At 42.2% G+C, this 25,429-nt stretch overlaps 1 protein-coding gene across 2 annotated transcripts in view; it reads right to left on the bottom strand.

Moving 5' to 3' along the window:
- The window catches only part of DLG5 (discs large MAGUK scaffold protein 5), a 143,147-nt gene that overhangs the window by 74,007 nt on the left and 43,711 nt on the right, over positions 1-25,429 (bottom strand). For both annotated transcript variants that reach the window (XM_054982910.1, XM_054982911.1), the window contains exons 2-4: positions 17,677-17,745; positions 4,026-4,194; positions 2,239-2,382 (exon numbers count right to left, since the gene is read on the bottom strand). In XM_054982910.1, coding sequence (XP_054838885.1) covers positions 2,239-2,382; positions 4,026-4,194; positions 17,677-17,745 — 382 coding nt within the window. The remainder of the gene's footprint in view (positions 1-2,238; positions 2,383-4,025; positions 4,195-17,676; positions 17,746-25,429) is intronic.

Genomic DNA, 25,429 nt, shown 5'->3' with positions numbered 1-25,429 from the left:
TATGTTCAATATAAAAGAAAGAGTGAGTGTAAATAAGTTGATTTAGAGCACAGCAGCAAAGTGCAGTTGTCATCTTTAAAAAGAATGCAGGATGTACCGCAGACTAAATGGAATTAGATGGTGCTGGGTGCAAACACAGCTCTTTAAGTTGCACCAGTGACGGCTAAGAGAAAAGGAAGAGAAGAAGAAAAGAAAATGGCATTCCTCCTCCGGGAATATTAAAAGGCAGCAATTAGTCAAATACAAACAGGCTGCTTAGAAAATAAGAGAACAAAAGATATGGGTGTTAATCCCCTACAATAACGAGGTAGGAAATTAACTTAAGGAGAAGCATTGCGTAAAGTGTTAATAGAAGGCAAGCATGATGATATCTTCTAATGCAGTACTTTCCTTGGCATACACCAAGTGTTTCAGAAAGTGGACAGGGGCACTGCAAGGTAGGACTTGTTATTGGCTGCCAAGGTTTTCCACCGGATGATCAGGACTGGTATGCAACTAGGTTTCTCTTAGTCAATGTGTGATTCTATTTCCAGGCTTTCACTCCTTCCGGGAAGTGCAAGGTGGGAGTTAATCTATTTGGCTCCACCTCTTATGGCAGCCATTTGGGGTAAGGTTCTACCTTCTGCGGCAGCCATTTTGGGGTGGCACTCTCTACCCCCCCTCTCAAATTTTCAGAAGTGCCAGCAGGTTTTAAATTCTAATGGATAAAGAACAAATAACCATGAGAGAGAGGTTGTGCGATGTAACACCAGGAACATACCAAGTTGGATTTTTGCAAGTACTCTAGCTGACAAAGTGTCAACAGCCAGTAATAACTATTTTGAGTACATCAGAGAAAGTTGCAGCAATACTTAGTCATCTTTGAATTTCAGCTTGGAGTGGGCAAAAATAACTGGGACAGACAGCTGCCACAAATCCATCAACCTATCTCTCCCTCGATGGAAGCTACAAAGGTTTCTCCCTTTCAGCATATTCTTAGCTAGCAACACATTAGCCTCTGCACTCTCCAAATAAATACTGGAACTGGGCCTGATTTGCAAAGATTTGGGATTTCTGAATGGGGCCAGCATGCTGGGCCCGAATTGGGCCAGCATGCTGGGCCCGATTCAGAAATCCCAAATCTTTACAAATCAGAAAATGCCAAATCAAATCGGAAATGCCCCAATTCGGAAATGCTGAATCAAAGCTTCCTGAAGCAATTCAGGTTGCTTCTGGAAGCTTTGGGTGCTTTCAATCCCCGCAGCTGGCTCCAGCTGTCTGGCGGGGATCCCCCCCACCTGCCAGCTGAAATGTGGAAAGGGCCCTTAGAACTTCAGCTGGCTGGCGGGGAGATCCCCCCCCCCGCTGACCAGCTGAAGCGTGGGAAGCTGTGCCGCTGCTTATTTCACCTGATGGGAGGGGGAGGAGGGAACCCCCTCATCCCCCTCCCATCAGGTGAAATAAGCGGTGGGGCAGGAAGTTTCGGTGTGCTCTGAATCTTCACAGAACATAAAGCGGGGCAATAAGCGGTTTATCGCTTATTTCCAATTCTTTTTCCCACTTCAGAAATTCTTTATGTCCCTGCACACCCCTATTGAGGACTGCTGTGTCAACCTTTTGTATGAAATTATTATTAAAGTCAATTCCCCACAAAGTTTTATACCTGAATGTACTTTAAACAACAAAAGGCTTCCAAGTGAACTCTGCTGATGGTGGTCTATGAACTTTACCCTAATAAGCTGCATTCATAGCCAATAAATTGCATATCAGATCTAGAAAGCAACAAAGGAGAGAGTGTTTTCCTTGAGACCTAATTTTTCTTAGGGGAATCCTCATTAATGGTGCCATTTACCTCAAAAGCACCCAACCTAGACTAGTGAAACTTGCTTCTAAAAGTCTGAGACAGAGCGGAACACCATCTTTTCCATGCAGACAGAAGAAAGTCACATAATAGATACTGGCTTTGTCCCCCTCCAAGCATAGCTTATGCTCATCACCTTTTTTAGAAGCTGATTCTCTGTCTGCAAAGATTAAACCTCTAATCCTTAATCTGCTTCCCAAAAGCTCTGAACTCTGTCCTCTGACCAATCTTTAAATTCGTGGTGTTGTAAAAGCATCTGCTGAAGACACGGACAGGAATGCTATTATTTAAGGCCTCTGGCTACCAAAATCCAAGGGCACCCACCAGATGCATTATATGGGCTGGGGGAGAACCCAGAAGGAATCTCAAATGCATGTGTGTCTTGTGCATTTACTTACTGATAAAAATCAGCCTCCTTGGCAGCCTCTTCACATCTTTTTAGTGTCTTGGTGTGCTGGTTCTGTAGAGACTGTAAGTCAGACATGGCCTTCATACACTGTACCTTCAATCTTTCGTAATCGTGGTTTGGTTTAGGGCTTGGCCTGCCATGAAAGGAAACTTTCAGGTGTCAGGTAACATACAAGCCTGTGACCACAAAATAATACCGAAGCCAAACAACATTACATATTTTAAGAATTAATTTAAACAAAATGACAAGAAGCAGTAAGTATTAGTACATTTAAGCCACCTTATAGGACAGTGAACAGCAAGGGGAAGATCTGTTTCCTCGAAAGGAATGTTGAGACCACTGGCAGAAGCCCTACTGATGTCAATGGCTGAACCAAACTGGTATGTTTAAAGGTGTTTTCAGACAACCCGTCTGCCTGTTGGATAATTTACGGCAGGCCGTGTTTGCTGTCATCAACGCATCAGTGCTTCTCTGTGTTGGAAAGACTCATATATGGGCAGCCAGCACACATGGCAATACTTTCAAGCCAACATGTTAAATAATTTTGCACAAAAGCACCCAAAGGCATTGTAACAGGTCCTGCAGGCAACCTACAGCAGTCTTTGACCAAAAGAATCTTCCAGTGCAATTATATGAAAAAGTAACATGAAAATTTATTGATCTGATTCTTATTTTAATTGCAGCAGAATGTGTAATTCCTGCTTCCTCCCCTTCCCCCCACTGGCAAGCACTGAATAGGGAAGCCAAGCAAAGATACCAGTTGGGAAGGCTTAACTCTGTGAAAGATCTGGTTTCCCACCCAAGATCCCAGAAAGCAGCCAGAAACATCGGACAGACTATGATGCTCTAGTCAAACCACAAACAGGTACAAGCAAGAGGCAGTCCACGACCAGAATGACTAGACTCGCGTTTGGAAATTAAGTTCCAATGGTAACTTCTTTAACTAGACATATAAATTGCAATGCCTTATCATGTAACAAGAGAGCACAACTAGACATTATGGTATCCCTGGAGATGACTCAGGGGGGGCAGTGCAGCAACTTTAAGAGTTGGATGCAGACCACTGAAAAATGTTGCAGCTCAGCAGGCCCAGGTGCTCGTTTTCCCCACCCAGCACCTTTTCAAGTGCCTACACAGCTCGAACCTATTTTAGCGCTTGAAAAGGTACGGGGGGGGGGGGCTGAATCTTCAGCACTGCAGGCCCCATTATCCCTTGACGCTTTTTTAACAGGCCCTTGTTCAGCTCTAAGATGATGATGATGATGACAACTATACTTATATACCACTCTTCTAGACCCCTCACTCAGAGGGGTGAACAAGTTAGTGTTTATTATTATCCCGACAATGCAGCTGGGGAGCTGGGGCTGAGAAGAATGGCTTACCCAAGGCCACCTACTGAGCTCATGACAGTAGTGGAATTTGAACCAGTAGGGCACTGATTCGCAGGCAAACCACTTAACCACTGTGCTGGTGGCACCAGGTCATCCCTGGGAACACCGTAATGTTTAATTGTGCCCAAAGAGAGAGAGAAATGGCACCCCCAAACAAGGATATCACTATGGAGAGGCTAAATGCATTCTACTTATTTAATGAGCAAGTCCCACCAAATCAGCCTTACTTGTTTACAGTGACAGCCATGTATTTAGCACAATGTCTAATCCTATCCTAAACAAGCAAGTTACTCTCTTATCAGCCCCAGGACCTACCTAAAAGGGAGACAGTATACAAGAGTACTGAGAAACAAACCCTCACAGGGCTTTACTTGTTTTCTTTTACCTGCAATCATCAAAGGTTGACCCAGGAGAGGAAAGTGCAAGGCGCTTCCGCAATTCATCCCGCTCACGGGTCACCTGGCGGAGTTGAAACAAAATGGTCTCCAACTTCTCGTTCATCTGCCTCACATCTATGACTGCAGGTGGCGGTGATGAGGCTTTGCCTGTCGTACCTGTGGCCAAATATAGGTTAATAAAATAAATCATAAGGAGGTCTGGAAAACTTCTTAAGGCATTTATTTGCCAGCGGAGTTGGCAACACGAAGGAGCTATCACATGGGCGTATGTCAGAACATGGGGATGAAAAATTTCCCAGGGCTTGTAAACTTGACATAAGCAATGCTGCAACAAAAGCAGACATGTACAGGATAATGTTCCAAATACCACCCCTTTTCTGCAAGCCCACAGCAAACTGCAATAAAACAAGAAAGCTTCTATTCCACATAGTTGAAGGACAGCTTCAAAACCATGTGGATATCTGTTCAGTGATCATCAAAATAGCAGTATGATCAAGCCCACAAGGCCTACTCTTTGAACACAACTTTGTCTCTATGGATACCAGCCCACCCACCCCTTCTGCACTATTTCACACATTACATGGCAACAACAAATGCTGCTTTGTCACCAAGTTTACACATACTCTCAAAACAGCACTGTAGCCAGTCTTGGTCTTTTAGCAAGTGGATGTATATGCACATGTGTGATTTGCACATTAATTTTTTGCACTTGTAAGAAACGCACCTAAAAATGATGATCTATGAAGCATTTATAGGCTGCTTTTCTTTCCAATAGAGTCCAAAATGGCTTACAGAATCTTCTCCCCTCCTTCAATTTTGTGGTAGGTTAGGCTAAGAGTGACTATTAAGTTAACATGGCAGAGCAGGGAGTTGAACTGAGATCTCCCCAGATACTAATCCTATTTTGGTGGGGGGGGAGGGGAATGGCAACTGTGGAGCTGGTGCAAGAAACAGTGCCAATATGGGCAGGATCTGCAAACAATGCATACCTTTCCATCCACATGGTGTCCAATGGCCTTTCCAAAAAGACCTTACCAAGCCAGGTTTAGGATATATTGCAGCAAAGGAGGAGAAAAACAGGGAGACGGGATAAATAGAGGACATTGGACACATCAAATCTCCAGACCATATGAACCTGCCTTTTGCAATATGAATTCTTAGGACGTTTTGAAATTAAATTTAGATAATCTGAGCTCTATGAAACGCCAGCGATCAGTGTGAAGTTACAACAATGTCGACGACAACTTCTGCTTTTCATCCTTGGGGAAAATCTTGTAATCCTGTCTATCAAACCCGCCCCCAGATGTGTGCCCACCAATCCTGCTCCACTCAATTTAATAGCAAGCCTAAGTTTTTCAACAGCACAAAAGGATCCACAGCATTATCAAGTTGGCATATGCTTCACGGAGCCCTCTAACTCATTCTTTAGAAAGCAGTTTGTAGCTGAACACTAAAAGGCCATTTATTTCAATTGACAGCTTACTTCAATGTAAAGAAGGTGAACTGGGATTCAAGTTCAGTCTTCTCTTTCTTCTATCTGACCAAACACTTCACACCACAAACATCCCCATTCTTCACTCCCGCCAAAGACCTTCCCATACACTTCGGCCTGGAGACTGAACCTCAATTTTTAAAATTATGCCCCAATTTTCAGAAATGTGCCTCTTTTCAGACAAACTGGATTTGTCACAATGTATTTATTACAACTGCTGCCAAATGCAGCTTGTTTGCCAGCTTAAATAACTGCTTCACAACCCATTTTTTAAAAAACAACCTCAACCTCAAGAAATGATCATTCTACGGGTCACCTTTCTGGTATGCCCTCCAGGTTGTTCAGTTCCATTCCAGCCACTGAAGTTTGCTTACAAGCCCTAACGGGGAAACTGTCTTGCAAAATATTGTATTTTTTGCACACAGTCCGTTTAAGATAGGAACCGGGGTGGGACAATGAAGTAAATGTGGAGACCAAGCAGACAAGAGCATATCAACAATGCCAAAAGTGCATCCAAACAAGATGGAAACAGCGGTGGTAGGAGATGCAGAAGACATCCTTTGACCACTATGCTGCCTCGATATTTCAAATGGTTGGGGTAGAAAGGTTCTCGGTAAATAAATTAAATCATTTCCTGGGACAATTCAGTCCCAAGACAATTGCTATGGCTAAGCAGTAGCTTCAGCTCCTCCCGCAAGAATCCTATACCTAATCTATTCTAGCAAACAATTTTCCAGGGAAGCAGATGAACACTGAAAGTAAACAGGTTATAACATGACATTTCAAACTGATGTTGATTTTTAGATGCCTATCACAGCCTGACAGGTGAAAAGATGAAAACACCTGCATGGATAACACCAGTTTCTCATAAGAGAGATCACTTCTTGACTATCTCCCCCCGTACAGCATCTTTTCTGACTGGTATGCTGCGTTTGCAACATCCTGCTGTTTACAGATTTAAAAGCAAAAAGGGAACACTTCTAGTTAAATATCTACTAGGGAAAAAACCATGATCAGTCTATTATATGTTAACAAGAGTTTAAAATGAACTTCACAACTGTAGCATGTGCAAAATATCAGACTGTGCACACTTTATTGATCATACAATTGCACTAGAGATATATTTTCTTCCATCCTGTCTACATTCACAGCCAAAGACTTATGCTGCCGTTGTGAGCAGAATTACACTATTCTAAATGCCATTGACTTCAAGGGTCAAGGGTGTAGCTACTTAAAACAGCACTGTCACTGTATTTACTCAAATGGAAGACTAATTTCCCCCCCAGGTGTGCAATCTAAAAATGGATGTGTGTGCCATATTACATCTGCATCTAAGTTAGTTACATCTAACAATAAAATTATATGGTTGTTGTGGGTTTTCCGGGCTGTATTGCCGTGGTCTTGGCATTGTAGTTCCTGACGTTTCGCCAGCAGCTGCTGGCGAAACGTCAGGAACTACAATGCCAAGACCACGGCAATACAGCCCAGAAAACCCACAACAACCATCGTTCTCCGGCCGTGAAAGCCTTCGACAATACAATAAAATTATATTTGCGTATAACATGGGGAGGGACCATCTTATATTCAGGACCATCTTCCTTTCAATTAATTATGGTAAAAGAGAGAGTGAGATGCTAACAACTCCTTTCCTTCTTCTTCTTAAAGGTACCCTCAAAGTCCTCCCAAGAAACAAAAAGATACTGTGTGGCATAGTGGACAAGGATCCTGGTTTGAATCCCTCCTTCTACCATGGAAGCTCACTGGGTGACCATGGGTCCATCACACAGTCTCAACCTGATCTATCTCACAGGGTTGTTGTCATGAGAGAATGGAGAAGTGGAGAATGATATTCTAAGCGGCTTTGAGTCCCAACTGGGGGGAAAACACGAACAAACGAAATACCAGGAACAGATACAACAAAACTTGGACTGCCCCTCCCCCAATAAATAGGGGCAACTGGAATATTTGGCAGATGCATCTCTGCTAGGAAAAAATGACAGGCAATGTGAGACATTTGCATATTTCAGTGTTATGGAAGCAAGATGATGCACTTAAGAAAGGTATTTTGGACAGAAGGCAAAGTGAGCAGCCCAATACAGAGCTGTAGAGAATGCAATAAATCATGCAATAAATTTAACCTTAGGGATTAAAAAATGGTTGAATAACAGGAAACAGAGTAGGAATAAATGGACACTTCTTGCAAAGGAGGGAGTGAGCAGTGTCATCCTATAAGGATCTGCACTGGCCCGGTGCTATTTAATTTGTTCATAAATGATTTGGTATCGGGGGTAAGCCATCTGGTAACCAAGTTTGCAAGTGATACCAAATTATTCAAGATGGTGAAAACCAAGGCTGACTATGAAGAGCTACAAGAGGATCTTTCTAAATCTGGTGAATGGGCAACAACTGCAAATGAAGTTCAGTGTTAGTAAGTGTAAAAGTGACATGCATTGCAATAAAAAAATCCTAATTAAATATAATATGTATAATATAAATACATCCTTGATGGGATCTGCACTGCCTGAGACCAAGATAGAAACAGATTTCAGCGTTGTAGTGGATAGCTCAATTAAAATGTCAACTCAGTGTGTCGCTCAGTGTGGTGAAAAAGGCAGACTCCATTCAAGGGATTACTAAAGGAGAACTGAGAATAAAATAACCATCATCAAATAGATTTACGGTGCAGCCTCATTTGGAATACTGTGGACACTGGGCACTTCTGGTTACTGCATCTCAAAAAGAGCTGGAAAAACTACAGAAGAGGGCAACAGAGATGATTAAGGGGTAGAGCATCTTTCCTATGAGGAAAGGGTAAGGAATTTAGGACTGTTTGGTTTAGGAAAAAAGACTTCTAAGGTAGAACATGAGAAGTATTTCCACAGGTCCCTGATCCTTCTCAACAGACTTTGCAAGATAGTGCTTGAATGTGTACAGTTTGGCCATTGAACTGTACCTAACTCAGTATTGTGAGGCAAATTTGTAAGTACCTTCTGAGCCTGGGAAAGTTGATTCCTAGGGTTGTGGGACTGACACGGATTGGGTTGGTGGGCTGCTGTGAGAAGAATCTGGTACCACCATTCTTCCTCTTCCATCAATGGACTGTGCTGATTAAAGAGGGATCAATTCTAACCCTTCTACTGCCTCGCAGCAGCCCACTGACCCATACGCCTATTATTTCTCCACATGGGTCTCACCCCAGGATTTAATTTTCCCTTAATTGGAAATGACCGAGTTGGGGGGGGGGGAAGACTTGCAATCCTTGAACAAGCAGATTGCTGGATCCCACCCCAAAACAGCAATATTTCTCTGATGAATACCACATACCCATCCATCCTTCCTTATACACTCTGGCAAAATGAAAAGGAATACATAGCAATGCACCCACCATGTTTTTTTCCACAGGACTTGCAAGCAGTGCAATCTAAAAAGCTCATGTGGGCTGAAGAGTTGGTATAATCAAGGGCAAAGGGCAATAAAGCAAACAGCGTACCATAATCTTGCGCAGTAACAAGGGAATTACCATCACCCACTGAGGCTCTGCAAAAGCATAAACATAACCAAACTGCTGTTCACAGACGCAAGCCTATTAAGACAGCTCCTCCACCTGTGCCAATCTTCTGTATTCCAAAATGCCAAATGCTCCCCCATCTTCAGCTCAAACTCTTATAAAACGCCCAACATTAATTAGAAAGGGCCCAGATGTGTTTGTTTGTTTGTTACGTTAGCAAAGAAGTAGTATACAACTTCTTTGTAGCTTTATCTCTTCTGGCCACTCTGAGGGTTTCAGCTGAAAAGTGGGGTAGAAATTCAGCAGCAGATAATAAGCAGAGGCTGTCGTTTGTAGAGGTCCTACGAAAGCCTTTGTGACCTCCTCTGTAGTGCAGTTCTGACTCTTCATTTTTGACCTTGGAGTTCATGTCCTAGAGCTGCCAGTACAGCAAGTACCCAAGAAAAGGACTTCCATCTGAACATAAGATTTTTCCAATCCAAAGGAAACAGACACAAACATCATGAGTGCACCTTCCCATAACAAGTACTTCTCCCAATGGAAACTTCACCAATGGAAGTACTGAAGACCACTTTTAAAAAGTGCTGACTTGCAGCTCAGCTCAGCAATTATACAGGTCAGAAGATGAGACTAATAAAAGGAAGCGTCTATTTATGGGCAATTATTTTGTTACCACTGGGTGTGGTGAGAAAGAACACAGAAGGAAAACAGTGGTAGTCTTAATACATTTGCTGGGACCCAGAAATCATCATCAATAGTCCATATTTCTCACTGAGATCCAAGGCAGATTTCACACTGAAAGTGAAAATACAATGTAATCAGCAACTAGGACATTCACTGAGCAGAGTACAACAATGAACAACAGTTTGGACAGTCAGTGACAAAGATACAATATGGCATGGTAGCAGGAAATTTGAAAAACAAGCATAAAGACAAGCACATAGAAGAAATGTTTCTGAAACAAAATGTAACTAATTTACATTGCATGTTTAGCAACATGAAAAACTCCCTAGTTAGATACATGTCTACGTCAGCAGACGTGCAAAACCAAATTATTCAAAAATACTTTTTACTCAGATAGGAGGGCTGTATTGTAGGGAGGGGGTGTCAGATGCTTTGCTAATGAGTTAGGGACCCTAGACCTCAGCACTATGTTGCCTTACATATTATCTGTTGCTTTAAACATGTACTCCCATATACTGCTCCATGTACTCCCATATGTGCTCCATGTTGTCTAATGTCAGTCCTAGAATTGATTATGTTCTGTTTCAGTATTTTTTCTACTCTGTATTGGATCCTTATGTCTTTGTAAACTTGTATTTATTTACCTTATGGCATTGTTGATGGAAACGTCCTTGATACTGTATGGAAATGTCCTTGATACTGATTGTACTGATCTCACACTATGAAATCCGCCTTGAGTCTCAGTGAGACAGGCAGACTATAAATGACATACAAAAAAACAAATAAAATAAGAGTAGTGTATGGTCCCTGTATAATCTCTCTGAGCTACTTCTTATGACACAACCCCATAGTCTGGGTTGAAAGTCCTCCTGAATAATTCACTTTTGCATTGTTTGCGGAAAGCCAGGAAAGTGGGAGCTTTCCTGACCTCCTCAGGCAGGCCGTTCCATAAGGTGGGGGCTACCACAGAGAAAGTACATGTGAGAGCAGCTGTTGATTTTGTCCAACTGCAGGGTAGTATCTGCAGAACGCCCTGTTCAAATGAGCGAAGCTGCCATGGCGGGACATAGCGGAAGAGCCAGTCGCACAGATATGGGGGGCCAAGGCTATGAAGGGCTTTGAATGTGATAGTAATTACCTTGAATTGAGCCTGGTAACTAGTGGAAAGCCAATGGAGGGACTGCAAAATGGGAGTGATATGCATGTTCTGTCTAGTTCCTGAGAGTAAATGAACTGCAGTATTCTGCATGAGCTGGAGTCTCCAAGTCTGCTTTGAGGGGAGGCCTATAAAGAGCGCATTACAGTAGTCTAGTCTCGATGTCACTGTGCCATGAATCCAGGTGGCCAGATCAGTCGTGTAAAGGTAGGGAGCCATCTTCCAAGCAAGTCTGAGTTAAGAGAAGATTTTTTTTTTGCAGTTGCATTTACTTGCTTCTCTAGCAGCAGCTCTGGATCTACTATAACCCCAGGCTCCTAAATGAGTCAGCCAGTTTATACTGTTATACACATTTAAATTATTAATATCACATATTAGAATAAAGCTGAAGAGAAACACTAAAAAGAATCAGCGCCAAAATATAATCTAAACAACTTTCCTAAAGAATTTAAAGATCACATAAAGAGATTTGCATTACTAAGCTTAACTGATTGTGAACCAGAACTAGGGGCTGGAACAAGAGATATTATCCAGGAAGAATGTGCAAAAACTATTCCTATAGCCAAAAGAAAGGAGAAGCTTCAATGGTTGACTAAGGAAACTCTTAAAATCACTAGAGACAGACAAGAAGCAAAAGCAACATGTGACAGAAATATTATCAAAATTCTAAATCTATTATAATAACCAGTGCAAAGAAATAGAAAAACAAAAAAGGAAGAACCCAGGAAATCAAAGGGAAATTCCAGCTACACCTAGGGAAGCTTAAAGATCAATATAGAAATATAATATCCAATCAGGGCAACTAGAATGATTAAAGGGATGGAACACTTCCCCTATGAAGAAAGGTTAAAGCGCTTGGGGCTCTTTAGCTTGGAGAAACGACGACTGAGAGGGGACATGATAGAGGTTTACGAGATGATGCATGGAATAGAGAAGGTAGAGAAAGAAGTATTTTTCTCCCCTTCTCACAATACAAGAACTTGTGGGCATTCAATGAAATTACTGAGCAGTCGAGTTAGAACGGATAAAAGGAAGTACTTCTTCACCCAAAGGGTGATTAACACATGGAATTCACTGCCGGAGGAGGTGGTGGCAGCTTCAAGCATAGACAGCTTCAAGAGGGGACTGGATAAACATATGGAGCAGAGGTCCATCAGTGGCTATTAGCCACAAGGTATAGATGGGACTCTCTGTCTAGGGCAGTGATGCTCTGTATTCTTGGTGTTTGGGGGATCAATCAGTGGGAGGGCTTCTAGTGTCCCTTCCCCACTGGCAGACCTCCTGAGGACACCTGGTTTTTGGCCAGTGTGTGACACAGAGTGTTGGACTGGATGGGCCATTGGCCTGACCCAATATGGCTTCTCCTATGTAATGGAAAGATGGAAACAATATACTGAAGATCTATACAGAAGAGATGGAAGGATGACAGATTCCTTCAAAGAAGAACCTTTTAACAAAGAACCAAACATCTTGAAATGAAAATTGCACTCAAAGCATTTGGGAGAAACAAATCACCTGGAGTAGCTGGAATACCAATAGAGTTATTTCAGCCCTACTCATCTCACAAGGTGATTGTTGTGAGGATAACAACAACACACTTTAAGTTGTCCTGTAGGGTTATATATAAATTGAATGTTGTTGTTGTTGTTATTCAAGCTACAGAAACTGAGTCCATCAAAATCTTTAAAAGAATGTCAACAAATATGGAAAATAAAACAATGACCCACAGACTAGAAACACTCAACCTACATTCCAATTCTGAAAACAGGGATTGTCAAAGAGTGCTGCAACGATCAGATGTCTCTCTGGGGACCAAGATCAAGATAATCCGAACTATGGTATTCCCCATTACTATGTACGGATGTGAAAGTTGGATGGTGAAGAAAGCTGACAGGAAGAAAACTGATTCATTTAACATATAGTGCTGGAGGAGAGTTTTGCACATACCCTGGAAAGCCAAAAAGGCAATGGTATCAGACAGAGTCCCTCTGCTCCCTCTCATTCCTGGGTGCAGAGCTGACCCATAGCGAGGGCTCTGGATCCTGTTTCCTTTGAGGCTTTTCAGCCTCGGGGTTCATCCTGAGGGAGTACTCACATACAGCAAGTAACTCTTGGCACAGGCTGAATAAAATATGATAGGTTTATTGAATACAGGTTACGGAGAGTATTTGCAGAGCAGAAACCACTCTTGAGTCAGGCAATAGGCAAGCAAAACAAAGAACACTTTCTGTTGCTTATTTAAACATCTAAAATACTTTAAAGCTGGCTAACTTGCTTCTCTGACATGGCTTCTTGGTGGGAAAGTTCTTACCAATAGGCTTAGTAAGGGAGTCCATTTCAATGCCATGCATGTCCGGGCATCTTGATGACAGAAGGCCATGGAAGCTATCTTCTCTCACACATGATGGTAAAGCTGCAAGTCATTTTCAGGGTGTTGGCACACAGCAATCAGCAATGAGAGCTTCAGGATCTGAGTCCAGTGGCGTCTTAGAAACCAAAAAGATTTTCAGGGTATGAGATTTCAAGAGTCAAAGCTCCCTTCTTCAGGTCTCTCTTGAAAGCTCGTACTCTAAAAATCTTGTTGGTCTCTAAGGTGCCACTGGACTCAAATTCTGCTGTTCTACTACCGACCATCACAGCGACTCACCTAAAGCAAGGAGAGCTAATCATTCCACAAATGAGAGTTCAAATGCCTTAGCTAAAAACCCAACACTTGGGAGGCCTGGAATTCTGTGCTAAATAATCTTAAGCCTGCCGTCTTTTGCTACTTAAACTGAAATACAATTATTAACTTTACAAACTAAAGAAGCCTATCACAATGCCCTTAACCCATACCATGGACAAATTGGAAAATATTTAGTCTGAAAAAGCCTACAGGAAATAAGCATCCACAATGATTAAACAAAAGCCCCACTTAATACTAAATGACATAACCCTTCACATACACAAGAGGTGTATTTTAAGGGAAAAGAACTGCTATTTAATGTCAAAGCCATAAAGGAGTACAAGTGTTATCTGAAGCAAGGTAAGATAGCAAATACTGAAGAGTAATAAATTAAATACAAGACAATAAAGACTGTCTAAATTAAAAGCTGTTTTCCATTTTTTCCTTATTTAACAAGTACGTAACCGGCTTTACTCGTTAAATGATCAGAACATCACAAAGCATATTTGACAAGGATGTACCTTTCCTTGTTTCTCATCTGCCAAGAAAACTTTATTGTAACACCCACCCCTGGCCTTACAGGGAATTTGGGGTTGTTTTTAGGGCACTTCCTCCAATCACCTGAGGCTCTGGCAAAGCCTGCTGGGCCTCAGCATCTCCTTATATGATCTCATTGTACCCTAGAGGAACCTCATACTCCATTGTAGCTACATTCTGCAAGGAAATGGTGACAAGAGTAAGCCGTCCTTCAAGGACTTGCTCGTTATTAGTAATCTCATTGAAAGCCGCCCTGTAAGCTTCTGAGGAAATAGTTCTAGCCATCTATACTGGTTCCCAATATACTTCCAAGCCCAATTCAAAGTGTGGATATTGACCTTTAAAGCCCTATAACGGTTTGGGGCCAAGGACTGCCTACTTCCATATGAACCTACCAAACCACGTCTTCAAAAGTCGCTCCCGCCATCTGAGGCTAGACAGGTGGCAACCCAAGAAAGTGCCTTCTTGGTCATGGCAGTGAAACCTTGGAACTCCCTCCCCAGGAAGATTCATCTTTCTCCCTCTACTATTGAGTTGAACCATCTTTCCCCCTCTATTGTTGTGTTCCACCAACAGGTGAAGACTTCTTTGTTCTGTTAATTCTTATTAACCTTCCTTGTATTTGTGTGTTTATATGCTTTATTTAATTGATTCAAATGTTTTTATACGTATGTACATCCGCGCACACATATTAAAAGTACTGTTTTAACCTTTAAAATGTTTCAGTGTTTGCTGTCTAGGCAACCCTGAGTTGGGATGAAAGGTGACATGATCAAAATACACATTCTGTATTTCCAGTATTTTGTACTCAACCCCCAAATGCTAAAATTTCAAACAAACTATGTTTTTCTTACATGGGCATTAAATAATTCAATTAAGTGCCATCAAGTCACAACCAACTTCTGGCAATCCCTCACAGGGTTTTTAAGGCAAGAGATGAGCAGAGTTGGTTTGTCATTGCCTTCCTCTGCATGGACCCTGGTTTTATATAAATCGGTGGTGGTGGTGGTAGTTCTTCTTCAGAGGTCTCCCATCCAAGTACTGACCATGACTAAAACTGCTTCCAAGATCTGACAAGCTCAGGTTAGTACTGGGCTACTCAGGCTGCCAATGAACACAAAACTGTTGCAGGGCAAGATGATGGTATCTGGGGAGTTCAAGGGGTAGGAGGAGCCCACCTCTCTCATGGGCCGATTCCAGACGGCCCTCCCCATCCCGAAACGTTGCACGTCGTCGCGCGGGAAACGCGAAATATTGCGTTTTCTCACACGAGTTTTGCGCGAGGTCACTCAAAACTCGCGCGAGAAAACACGATATTTCGCGTTTTCCACACGACGTTTCGGGATGGGGAGGGCCGTCTGGAATCGGCCATGGTCTTTCTGTCTGTCTGTCTCTCTCTCTCAACTTCTGGAACAGGATATGTGCATGCAGATATTCTGGGAACTTAAGGATGGATCCCCAAATTGTAGGCCATTGTTGTGCTATAGCAACCGCTCACAAGAGGATTTTCCTATATGGAGTGGACAACGCAATCGTTACAATGCAATGATAGGGCAATATCCAACAATGTGTAGAGGCAGCTACAATGTGGCGACAAAGAAAGAGAGGGTTAGTACCAATGACAGAGACTTGCTACTTAGAAAATAGTTCCCATGCCCAACTTTTCTTTCCATTCTCCAAGGGCTGCACATGCCCATTTTGTCAGCAGAGGGCAGAGGCAAAGGACAGCCATGAGCCCACAAGGAAACTGTGCTGGCCAAACTGGTAGTGAATACAGTTCACTTCCTGCTCAGTCAAATCAAAGAACCACCATGAGGGGTGACTCTCAAGAGACAACTATTTTGGAGAGCTATTGGCCTACAACACACAAACGACGAACTTTCAAGAACTTGCCCCAGTTCGCGAACTGTTTCGTGGTTCGTGGGGTTTAAATACCCCTTTCTGTTCTGATTCGCAGCAGAGGAAAAGGGGCATTTCACCCCCCCCCCCACACACACACACACACCAGCTTGGATCAGTTGCTTGTCCGGGAGATCCCTGACAAGTAGCTCATCGAGGGGTTTAAATCTGTGCTGCTTGGCAATGGCAGGGAAAGGAGCATTCCCCCCACAGGCTTGAATCAGCTGCTTGTCGGGGAGATCCCCAACAAGCAGCTGATGGGGGGGGGGTAAATGCCCCTTTCTGTGCTGCTTTGCAGCAGCATGAAAAGAGGCATTCCCCCCACCGGCTTGTCAGGAATTTAAATGCCCCTTTCTGTGCTGCTTCGCAGCAGCAGGGAAAGGAGCATTCCCCCCACTAGCTTGGATCAGCTGTTTGTTTGGGAGATCCCCGACAAGCAGCTGATCAGGGAGTGAAATGCCCCTTTCCATGCTGCTTTGCAGCAGCACAGAAAGGGGTATTGGACTTTTACGTGAACCAAATGAACTGGCACGGGGGTAAAAATTCAGTTTTCCCACTTCAATTTACCCAAAGCAGGAAAATGATCTCTAAAAACACAAAAGCCGAAGCAGGAAGACGCTTTGGCTTCAGGAATTTAAATCGCTTTGGTATGCAGCACCCCAGCGAAGGGCCAGGTACATAGGGTGGTTCGAGAGGGAGCCCTTTAATGTTTAAAGCCCCCGAAGCTTCCTGAAGCGATACGAATCATTTCAGGAAGCTTTGATTCAGGGGTTCCGAATCAGGGTCATCATGTTGGCCTCGATTCGGAACTCCTGAACCTTTACGGATCGGGTCGGATTCGGGCATTTATTCTGAATTGGATACCCGAAGCACATTCCCCTACTCTTTACTATTTTGCAACTACAGACTAACACGGCTAACTCCTTGATATACAGTGGTGTAACTACACAAGAATAAGAAATTAAAAAAGAGAATTCAGGTCTATTTTAATTTGTATATATTTTGAAGAAAGTACACGGACAGACAACATGGTGTAGTGATGGTTAGAGTGTCAGACTAAGATCTAAACTGCAAGAGACAAATTACACGAGGATGCTCATGTGAAGGGAGTCACAATGTTAGCCAGGAAGCTGTTTTAAAAGATGGATCAGAAGGCTTTGTCAATTTCTCCTCTCTACAGAGCAGCAAAGGTGGCTCCTCAGAGGGTTTGTTAATTTCCTCTTTGCCTCCATAAGGCTTTGTCAGTTTCACCTCCCCTTCTAGGAAGCAAAGAGGAAATTAACAAACCCTCTGAGGAGCCACCTTTGCAGCTCTGTAGAGAGGGGAAATTGACTGTGCCTTCTGATCTGTCTTCTAAAACTCAGCTTCCTGGCTAACATTGTGACTCCCTTCACGTGAGCGTCCTCGTGTAAGTCGTCTCTTGTAGTTAGCTCTAAGATATGGGAGACCCAGGTTCAAATCTCCTCTCTGTCATGCAAGCTCACTGTATGACCATGGGCCATAACTCTCTCTAGCCTAACCAACCTGTAGGGCTGTCGTGAGGATAAAATGAAGGAAAGGAGAATGATGTTGTAAGACACTTTGTGTTCCTAGAAAAAGCAAGATACAAATAAATAGGAAAATATATCCATTTAAGAGTACATACAGATCAAAGCAATCAACTGCAAACCACTCCACAAACCGAGCACATCACTTACCGGTACTGCTAAGAGAACTGCTACTTTCAGAGTCTGATGGCATTATGGACAGTACACTGTAAGTTGACCCTGGAATGAAGGAGGGAAAAATCAGTTGATTAACTGCGGTCTCCATTCACGAAGGGTCTGCAGTTTGCAACCAACTGTGGCAAGATGAGTCTCTACCACCACTTCCCAACCTCTTTGGCAAGTTCTTCCATAGCTCAGGATGTAAAGTATGATTCTGCTTTGTAGATAATAGTACCAAAATATGGATCAATGAAATAGAACATCTATTGAACAGCTGAGCCACACAAAAACTGAAGGTTTCTCTCTGCTTTCAGTTCAGTTAAGTTTTGTGGGAGGCACCTGGTCTGAATGAAGGTTTACACGCTGCACCCTACCTCAAAGCTTGTGCTTGTTTTTAAGGCTCCAGAGAAGTGCCAAAGCCCAGGGAGATGTGCAATCTCTGAACCTGTCTGACCCTGCTGCAGAAAGCACCCTGCCTTGGCAAAGTCTTTTTATCTACTCTCTGGGAGCCTCCCCTCCAACGTCTGCTTTTATTATTTAACTACTTTATTTTGCTGCCAAACACTTTTCTTGCCAAAGTCTCAGCATAAAATAAAATAAGATTTTTTTTTTTTACTGTACCTCCAATACAAAAAGTTTAATTTGCATTTAACACCAAGGCTTTGGGAGAAACCTCTCCAGCATCACTATAAGATAAGGAAATGTATAAAAGCAAGACTATGGGAAAGTTCACGAGAAGGTCACTTGGCCACAAGTCATTCTGGCCTGGCACTTCCTACAATTTGGGCACACACACACTCAGAATTTGCATGTTTCTCTTGCTCTCAAAGCTCCGTAACCTCCCTAAACTTGTGCAGAGTTCCCAGGAGCCTTTTAAAAAGTTTGCATATTTACACACAGTTTGGCCAGAGTTGTGATTAGTGTACAGGATCTGGATTTTTAAAAAAATGTCTAGGGATACTTGATACCGATGCCACAATATAATAAAGTGAAACCAATTAAGCAACATAATGTAGTGCAACCACCCTTGTTGTTAGCTGTAACAGAACTCATGAGAAATGTAAGCTTCCCCCCACCCCTTAAGAGCTCAGAAAGATCCAAACTACTAAGCTAATTTCAATTTGAAAGTAGTGTGAATTTGCTGATTACTGTTAATAGCCTTGGAAAGACTGACCTTCTTCCATAAATTTGTCATTTGCTCCATAAAAGCCAGAATCCCTTAGGTCAATAACACAGAGTAAAAAGGTGCTTTGTTTTGTTGGTCCTGAATCTACTGTCCTTGAATTTCATTGGGTGATCCAGAGTTCTAGTATTGTGATGAAGAAAACACCTCTCTACTCACTTGCTCCTCAAAATTTTATAAACCTATGTCATGCCCTGCCCTTGTTTTCCATTTTCTAAACTCTGTCCTCATACAGAACACCAATATAACAATTAACTCTGTTAACTACAGTTAAGAACATTCAGAAGCTAGACTCAGAAATGCATATTCCCTTGCCTGCCTTAATGATGGGTAAGGGAACCATTGTTAACAACTTCCATTACAACTAGATTTCGCCAGGATAAGGCAGTATCTGAAACCCACTTTAAACCATAATTTCAGTCTGGTTAAACACAAATCCTGGTTTCCCTAAACCATGATTTTGGTGGTAGGGGGTAATCTGCTACAAGGAGGGGGACAGGGAAGGAAGGAGAGCACAGGTCCACAAGACTGGCTCCTGAACAGTTTGCTGCAATTAGCCAGAAGCTATTTTTACATCTGCACTGTCATTATCATTTGCTAATGATAAACCATCAGACCAGAACACACTTTGCAAGCACCCTCCAACCCTAGTTTATGACGGATTGCCAACCACAGTTTGTCAATCTGGACACAACACCAAACCAAAGATAACTTATTTATCTACCAGCATCTTGACTAAGAAGGATTCAGTAGTTAACTAGGGCTACTTCTATTTCCTTCTTTGACTCGCAGTATAATTCTTGGCTGGCACCCCCCCCCTTCTTATTGTTATTCTGTTCCCAACCCATCAATATTTCTCACTCAGCAACTCATAGGTGGATAGCTGGATAGCTGGACACACTTCATCACCAACTGCAGCTTTTTGCACTGTCTCAGGAAAGGGATGAAAGACTACAGCTCAGATAACACGCTCAGTAAGGGAAGCTGAGTAATCGGTCGCCTGCTCTGAATGCTCCTGATTGCGTTCTCCATCATCCCAGGCCTGCAAACCTCTTCACTGGGCAAGAGCAAAGAGGATGGAGCTTCCTGAATCATGGCTTGGCTTGAAATCTGAATTAAGCCACAGGCTAGAAAGTGAACAGCGAGCATCAAAATGCAACTTGTTTCTCATCAACTCTGCTAAATCACAGCCACAGCCACCAAGCAATTCACTGTGTTGGCATGGACTTCAATACAAGCAGCTGGTGCCATAAAAAGGATATTAAAAAATACCCATATGGAAGATCAACTGGAAGTAGAAAGAAAAGGGTTTGGAATTCAGAGAAGAGATTAACACATGGATCCAAGAGTAATTAAATGAAAAAGGCTTCTTCCCTTCTGTCTCGTTAACCTCAAATCGTTGTACAGCAAAAAAAAAATGTCAACAGCGTTGGCCACTGTAATTACTTGGAACAGAAAACAGGAGCCGCTGCTTTGTCCAACCCTAGATTACTTAAACTGCAAAGGATGAGCAGCTCTTTAGCAGAAAGGCCAAATGAGGCAATGGCCGTAACCGACCGCAAATATGCCAACAAATGGCAGAGTGGGCAAAAGTTATGCAATATTACATAGACAGCATCACGATTTCCTAATTATTAACAAGAGTTGTCAAAGCCCTCCCTCACCTAGCCTGTCTCAGGAAAGAAAAGAGAAATGACCTCAGTGAGGAGGGCAGAACTTGCTTCACTTCAGAGTGCCTCTGTCTGCAGCTTCTGGCCAGCTGGATAACATTATATATTTATGGATTGTATGCGGGCATGTACACACAAAAATGTCGCGCACACACACACACACACACAGCATAGCCTGCTCCCCTACATGCACCAAAGCTATTAGAATTAAAACTGGCAGTCCAGAACTTAGCCAATTGTTGACAGAACGCTACTTCAACAACAAAATTCAGATCCAGGACTCAATACAGTCCACCCTCAACACCTGATGGATTCTTGAAATTTGGGAGATAAAAGCGCGAATAGAAGAAGTCTTATGATGAACATGAGTGAACATGTTAGAGCCCATTTCCATACGTGACCGTAATGGTGCAAAAATACGCGTACTTCTCGCTCATCCCTGCGTCTGCACAAATCTATCCAGCTGAGCTTTTTCATGTGTTAAAGGGGGTGCATCCTCTTGGCACTGATAATTCCATTGCATATTGTTCAGTGGTACATCTCCAAATCCAGGGATCTGGAAAACAGCGTCATCAGCACACAGACAATGCTCAGCTCTATGTCTCTTTTAGATTTATCTGCTGCCTTTGATAATGTGGAACATGCCATCTTGTTGAGGCACTTGCAGATATCAGGACAGTGTGTTGAACCGGCTCAAACCATTCCTCGTGAACCGGACTCAAAGGGTCGCCACTGGAGACCATTTATTACCAATGTGGGACCTATCCACAGGGTGCAATCCTATCCCCCATGCTTTTCAATCTTTATGTAAAACCCTTGGGAAAAAATCATTCATAGTTTTAGGATTTCTTGTCATCAAGGTGCCAACAGTACCCAACTTGATATATCCTTATCTAAACCCCCTGGTGATGCAGCAGAAGCCCTGAATTGGTGCCTTGCTGTTGTGGTTAATTAACTAAGAGTGAATAGATTGAAACTAAACTCTGGAAAGGAAGAGGTAATGGTGGTTGGAAGGGTGGCAATCTTGAAGGTCACTGTCCTACCCACTTTCAAGGGAGGACTCTGTCAAACGAGATTTTACTCTGACCAATCAGTACTGAAAAGCTTGGCCAGCCATCTGGATTTTTATCAGAGACTTCCCTTGAAGCTCAGTTCTGGTAAACTGGCTTCCTTCTGATCAAGCAGTACTGGGGTACCCTGACCTGGCTAGCCAATTTGGGTATGTGCAAATGCAAGCTTGCTAATGAAATATACTTTGTAATCAATAAAATTAAAGCTTTGATTTCAAAGTACATATGTTTCTGTCTCTTCCTTTCCCTCTTCTTGGAGCACTGGATGCTCAGATTAACAAACCTGGGTGAAATTTGGCAGGCTGGCAACTGAAAACTGATCGACTCAGGCAAGCCACCCAGTCTTATAGAAATATATTTCTAACATCAGGACACGCAAACCTTCAGGAGAGAGCACTGGAAACTTAAGGGGGATTTTGCAAATCCATTTATAAATACACAAGTAGAGCAGTCACATATAAGCAAAACATATGATTACAAGTCCCCTGTAAAAAAATGAGGGGTCTAATATCGAGTAGTTAACTCCAATTAATAGTAGTGTAACATAAGAGTACATTGAAAGTCACATATATTTAAGGGTATTCCATCACTCCAGGATCTTTGTAACTTCTTTTTTCATGTCTCACTGGTCCAGGTTAAAGACAAATCTGGTAATTTTTTAAAAAAGGTATAAACACTCTTTTAAAAAGTATGAACACCTGATTAGACAAAAAAGTATAATCAAGTTTAAATCCTGCAGGGAGTGCGGTTGCAAAACAGAGCTTTGAATATAACCTGCTAGAATTTTGAAAGTGTATCACAGTATTCCTCAGAAGAGGCCATCATTTACAAAAAAAAGCCAATATGCAAAATTCCGCAACCCTGAAAGCCAAACTTTGTAAATTCATGACAAACAGAACATGCTACAACACATAACTTATTTGACCTAACAAAATTCAGATTGTGTGAATTATTTAAGTTGTCACATCAGAATTAGAAGCCAGTTGATCCAGGTTCACACTTTTTAGATTATCAATTTATTTATTTTTTTGCAGGACAAGGGAATAGACAGAAAAGCAGAAATTTATTTATTTATTTATTTATTTATTTATTTGTTTGTTTGTTTATTTATTTAATTCGACATATCCTGCCCTTCTCACAAGCGGGCTCGGGATGGCTTCCAACAAAATATATTATTAAAATCCAATAAAACATTATTACAAAAAGCATAAAACCAACAGTAACACACAATTATACCAACTGTATAAAAATCCGGGCACCACCAAACAAATCTGGCCACTACAGAATCAGCATAACCACGGGCACCGCCATGATGTAACTCCAGGGTGGCTGCAAAAGGAGGGTGTGGCGGTCAGAAGAGGGTCAAAATGACTTGTTGGATATTTCACTAAGACAGCTGGGATTGGGGAACTGCTTAAAAAGCACAATCCTTAAAAGGCAGTTTTGTAGGCATGTTTGTTTGTCTAGTCTAAAGACAGAAGTTCTCAAACTTATCTTTAGCCACAATGGCCAAAGGCAGCCAGAAACCTCCTCTTGAATGATTAGAGAAGAAGAGTTTACAATTGTGGAAACCAATGAAAGGGGCAGGAAGCTTACAACTTCCTATAAGCTGTCATTGAACCAGGGGAGGAAGTAAAGTGTCTTGCATCTACCCACAATCTTCTGTTATTTCCTGCTTCCACTGCAGCATTCCTTCACGTATGAAGATAGGCATGTGAACGCAAGGTGATATTCAAAAGGATGCCAAGTATAACTCCCCAACGGCCATAGATTCTGCATTATATCAGACAGAGAGAGTTCCTTACCCTTCTTCTGACTAGCAAAGCAGAATTATGCAAAATAAATATGCAATATTTTCTTGTCCAATTTATACATGTAGAAATGCAACTTTTTGGGTGCAGAATAGAGAATTATTTTTTAAAGTACAGAACCCAGGTGGCATGTATCCTATTCAGTCTAAAGTATTGACAGTGCTGCTGTGCGCCAACCTGCATTATTCCTGCAGACAAAGTCAGCCCAAAGGTTGGAACCCAACCTCCTCTATGACAAGAACACTTGAAGAGCTATTGTCTGCACTTTGGAAATGGGAATCTGTACGTCAAGAACAGCACAGATTGCTGCTTTGCCAAAATCAGAGCCCACCCTTGATGATGCACACTCCCAAAGCTGGTAAAATAAATCATTCATGCTCATATTTTGACTTGCTCACGGCTTCATTAACATTTCTGAAATGGCATGTTGTAGCATTAAAGGAAGACAGCTTTCTGACCAAAAAAAAAAAAGAACCATAGCTGGAAGTAAAGGAGCACTTAAAAATAGAAGGGGCAAACATATGGCTATTGTTTGCATATCCAAATTGCACACAGGGGCAATCTTTAGTGTTTACATATACGTTTCTGAACGCCACCTTGTCCCATTGATTTCTACAAAAGGCTGGAAACAGGACAATGCAATATATTAAAATTCAAAGCCCAAGGAAGAAGATTATCTTAATTCCAAGGATAATCAGTGCATGGAGAGGGTGAGCAGGATCTTGCCCACTGGGCATACTTCCAGCTTCCATACTTAGTGTTCTCTATAGAACCAATCCATGTACAAAGCCATCTCTTTGCAAGCTGTCGTCTTTGTGTTCTCACAAGTACAGCTTGTACCTGAACGAAAACAATTACTGATCAACATGCAGAGGTTGGGATTGGGGCCATTGGCATGAGCCTCTCTCAGAGCTAAACTACACAAGACGAATTACACGAGGACGCTCAAGTGAAGGGAGACGCAATGTTAGTCGGGAAGCATAGTTTGAATTTCACCTCTCTCTTGTGTAATCTTGTATAACATCCTCGTGTGATTCATCTTGTATAGTTTAGCTTTCAATTAGAGAGATGCTGTAGCATAGTGGTTTGGCTGCAAATCAGCACTCTGCTGGTTTGAATCCCGCTACTCCCCTGAGCTTAGTCAGGGCACTCCTTGGGTAAGCCACTCCTTTCTGCCTCAGCTCCACAGCTGTATTGCGGGGATAATAATCACACTGATTTTGTTCACCGCTCTGAGTGGGGCACCAATCTGTCTAGAAGAGCAGTATATAAGCACTGTTATTAGAAGTTCATAAAGCCCAGGGCTTCAGACACATTATGTCAAACAACAATTCCAAGTAGCCATAGTTCAGAATACAAACCATGAGAAATATAACAGAATCAGTGTCCTCTGCCGGCTTTTCTTTTCCCCATCCACTCAGCTTCTTATGTTCCTAAGCACACTCCAATCTCCATGGGTACAGGGGCCTCCAAAGACAGGGTGACAGAGCCATAATTATGGTTTGTCAATTCAGGCATCAATATCAAGCTCCAGTTAAGCTTCCACAGACATAGTTAGGTTTTATTGAGCCACCATGCCATTGTGAGAGAAGTTTCTAGTGATTTAAAAAGCAATCTACCCCTACACAAGTATTTTAGAACTACAGGCTTAATCCTCCTTGTCTGCTCAATGAAGGATTTGCTCCTAACCGTTGTAACATGAATTTTACGTTCACTTTATCCAAACAGTAAATGTTGTTTGCCAGCCATGTGCGAGTAGAAGTCATTTTCTTCAAAGCGTTTTTTTTTTCCAAAGGAGGTCACACATTACACAATCTCTCAAAAACCATTACATGGATTGGTGGTTGATGCTTGATCAGCCAAAGGCAAAGAAGAGAAGAGGGGGGAGAGAAAAGAAAAAGATGCTACTTTTAAAATAAGCTCTAGGGTTGATTATTTTACCAACCTACACTGTCATTGATCTAAATGATAAAACCTGAAAACAAAGTGAGCTGACTTAATTTTGCTAGA

The sequence above is a fragment of the Eublepharis macularius genome, chromosome 6 (assembly GCF_028583425.1).
Source record: "Eublepharis macularius isolate TG4126 chromosome 6, MPM_Emac_v1.0, whole genome shotgun sequence".
In the NCBI taxonomy this organism is placed as follows: domain Eukaryota; kingdom Metazoa; phylum Chordata; class Lepidosauria; order Squamata; family Eublepharidae; genus Eublepharis; species Eublepharis macularius.
Note: the sequence above shows the minus strand (reverse complement) of the source record. Positions and strands in the feature narration are given on the sequence as shown.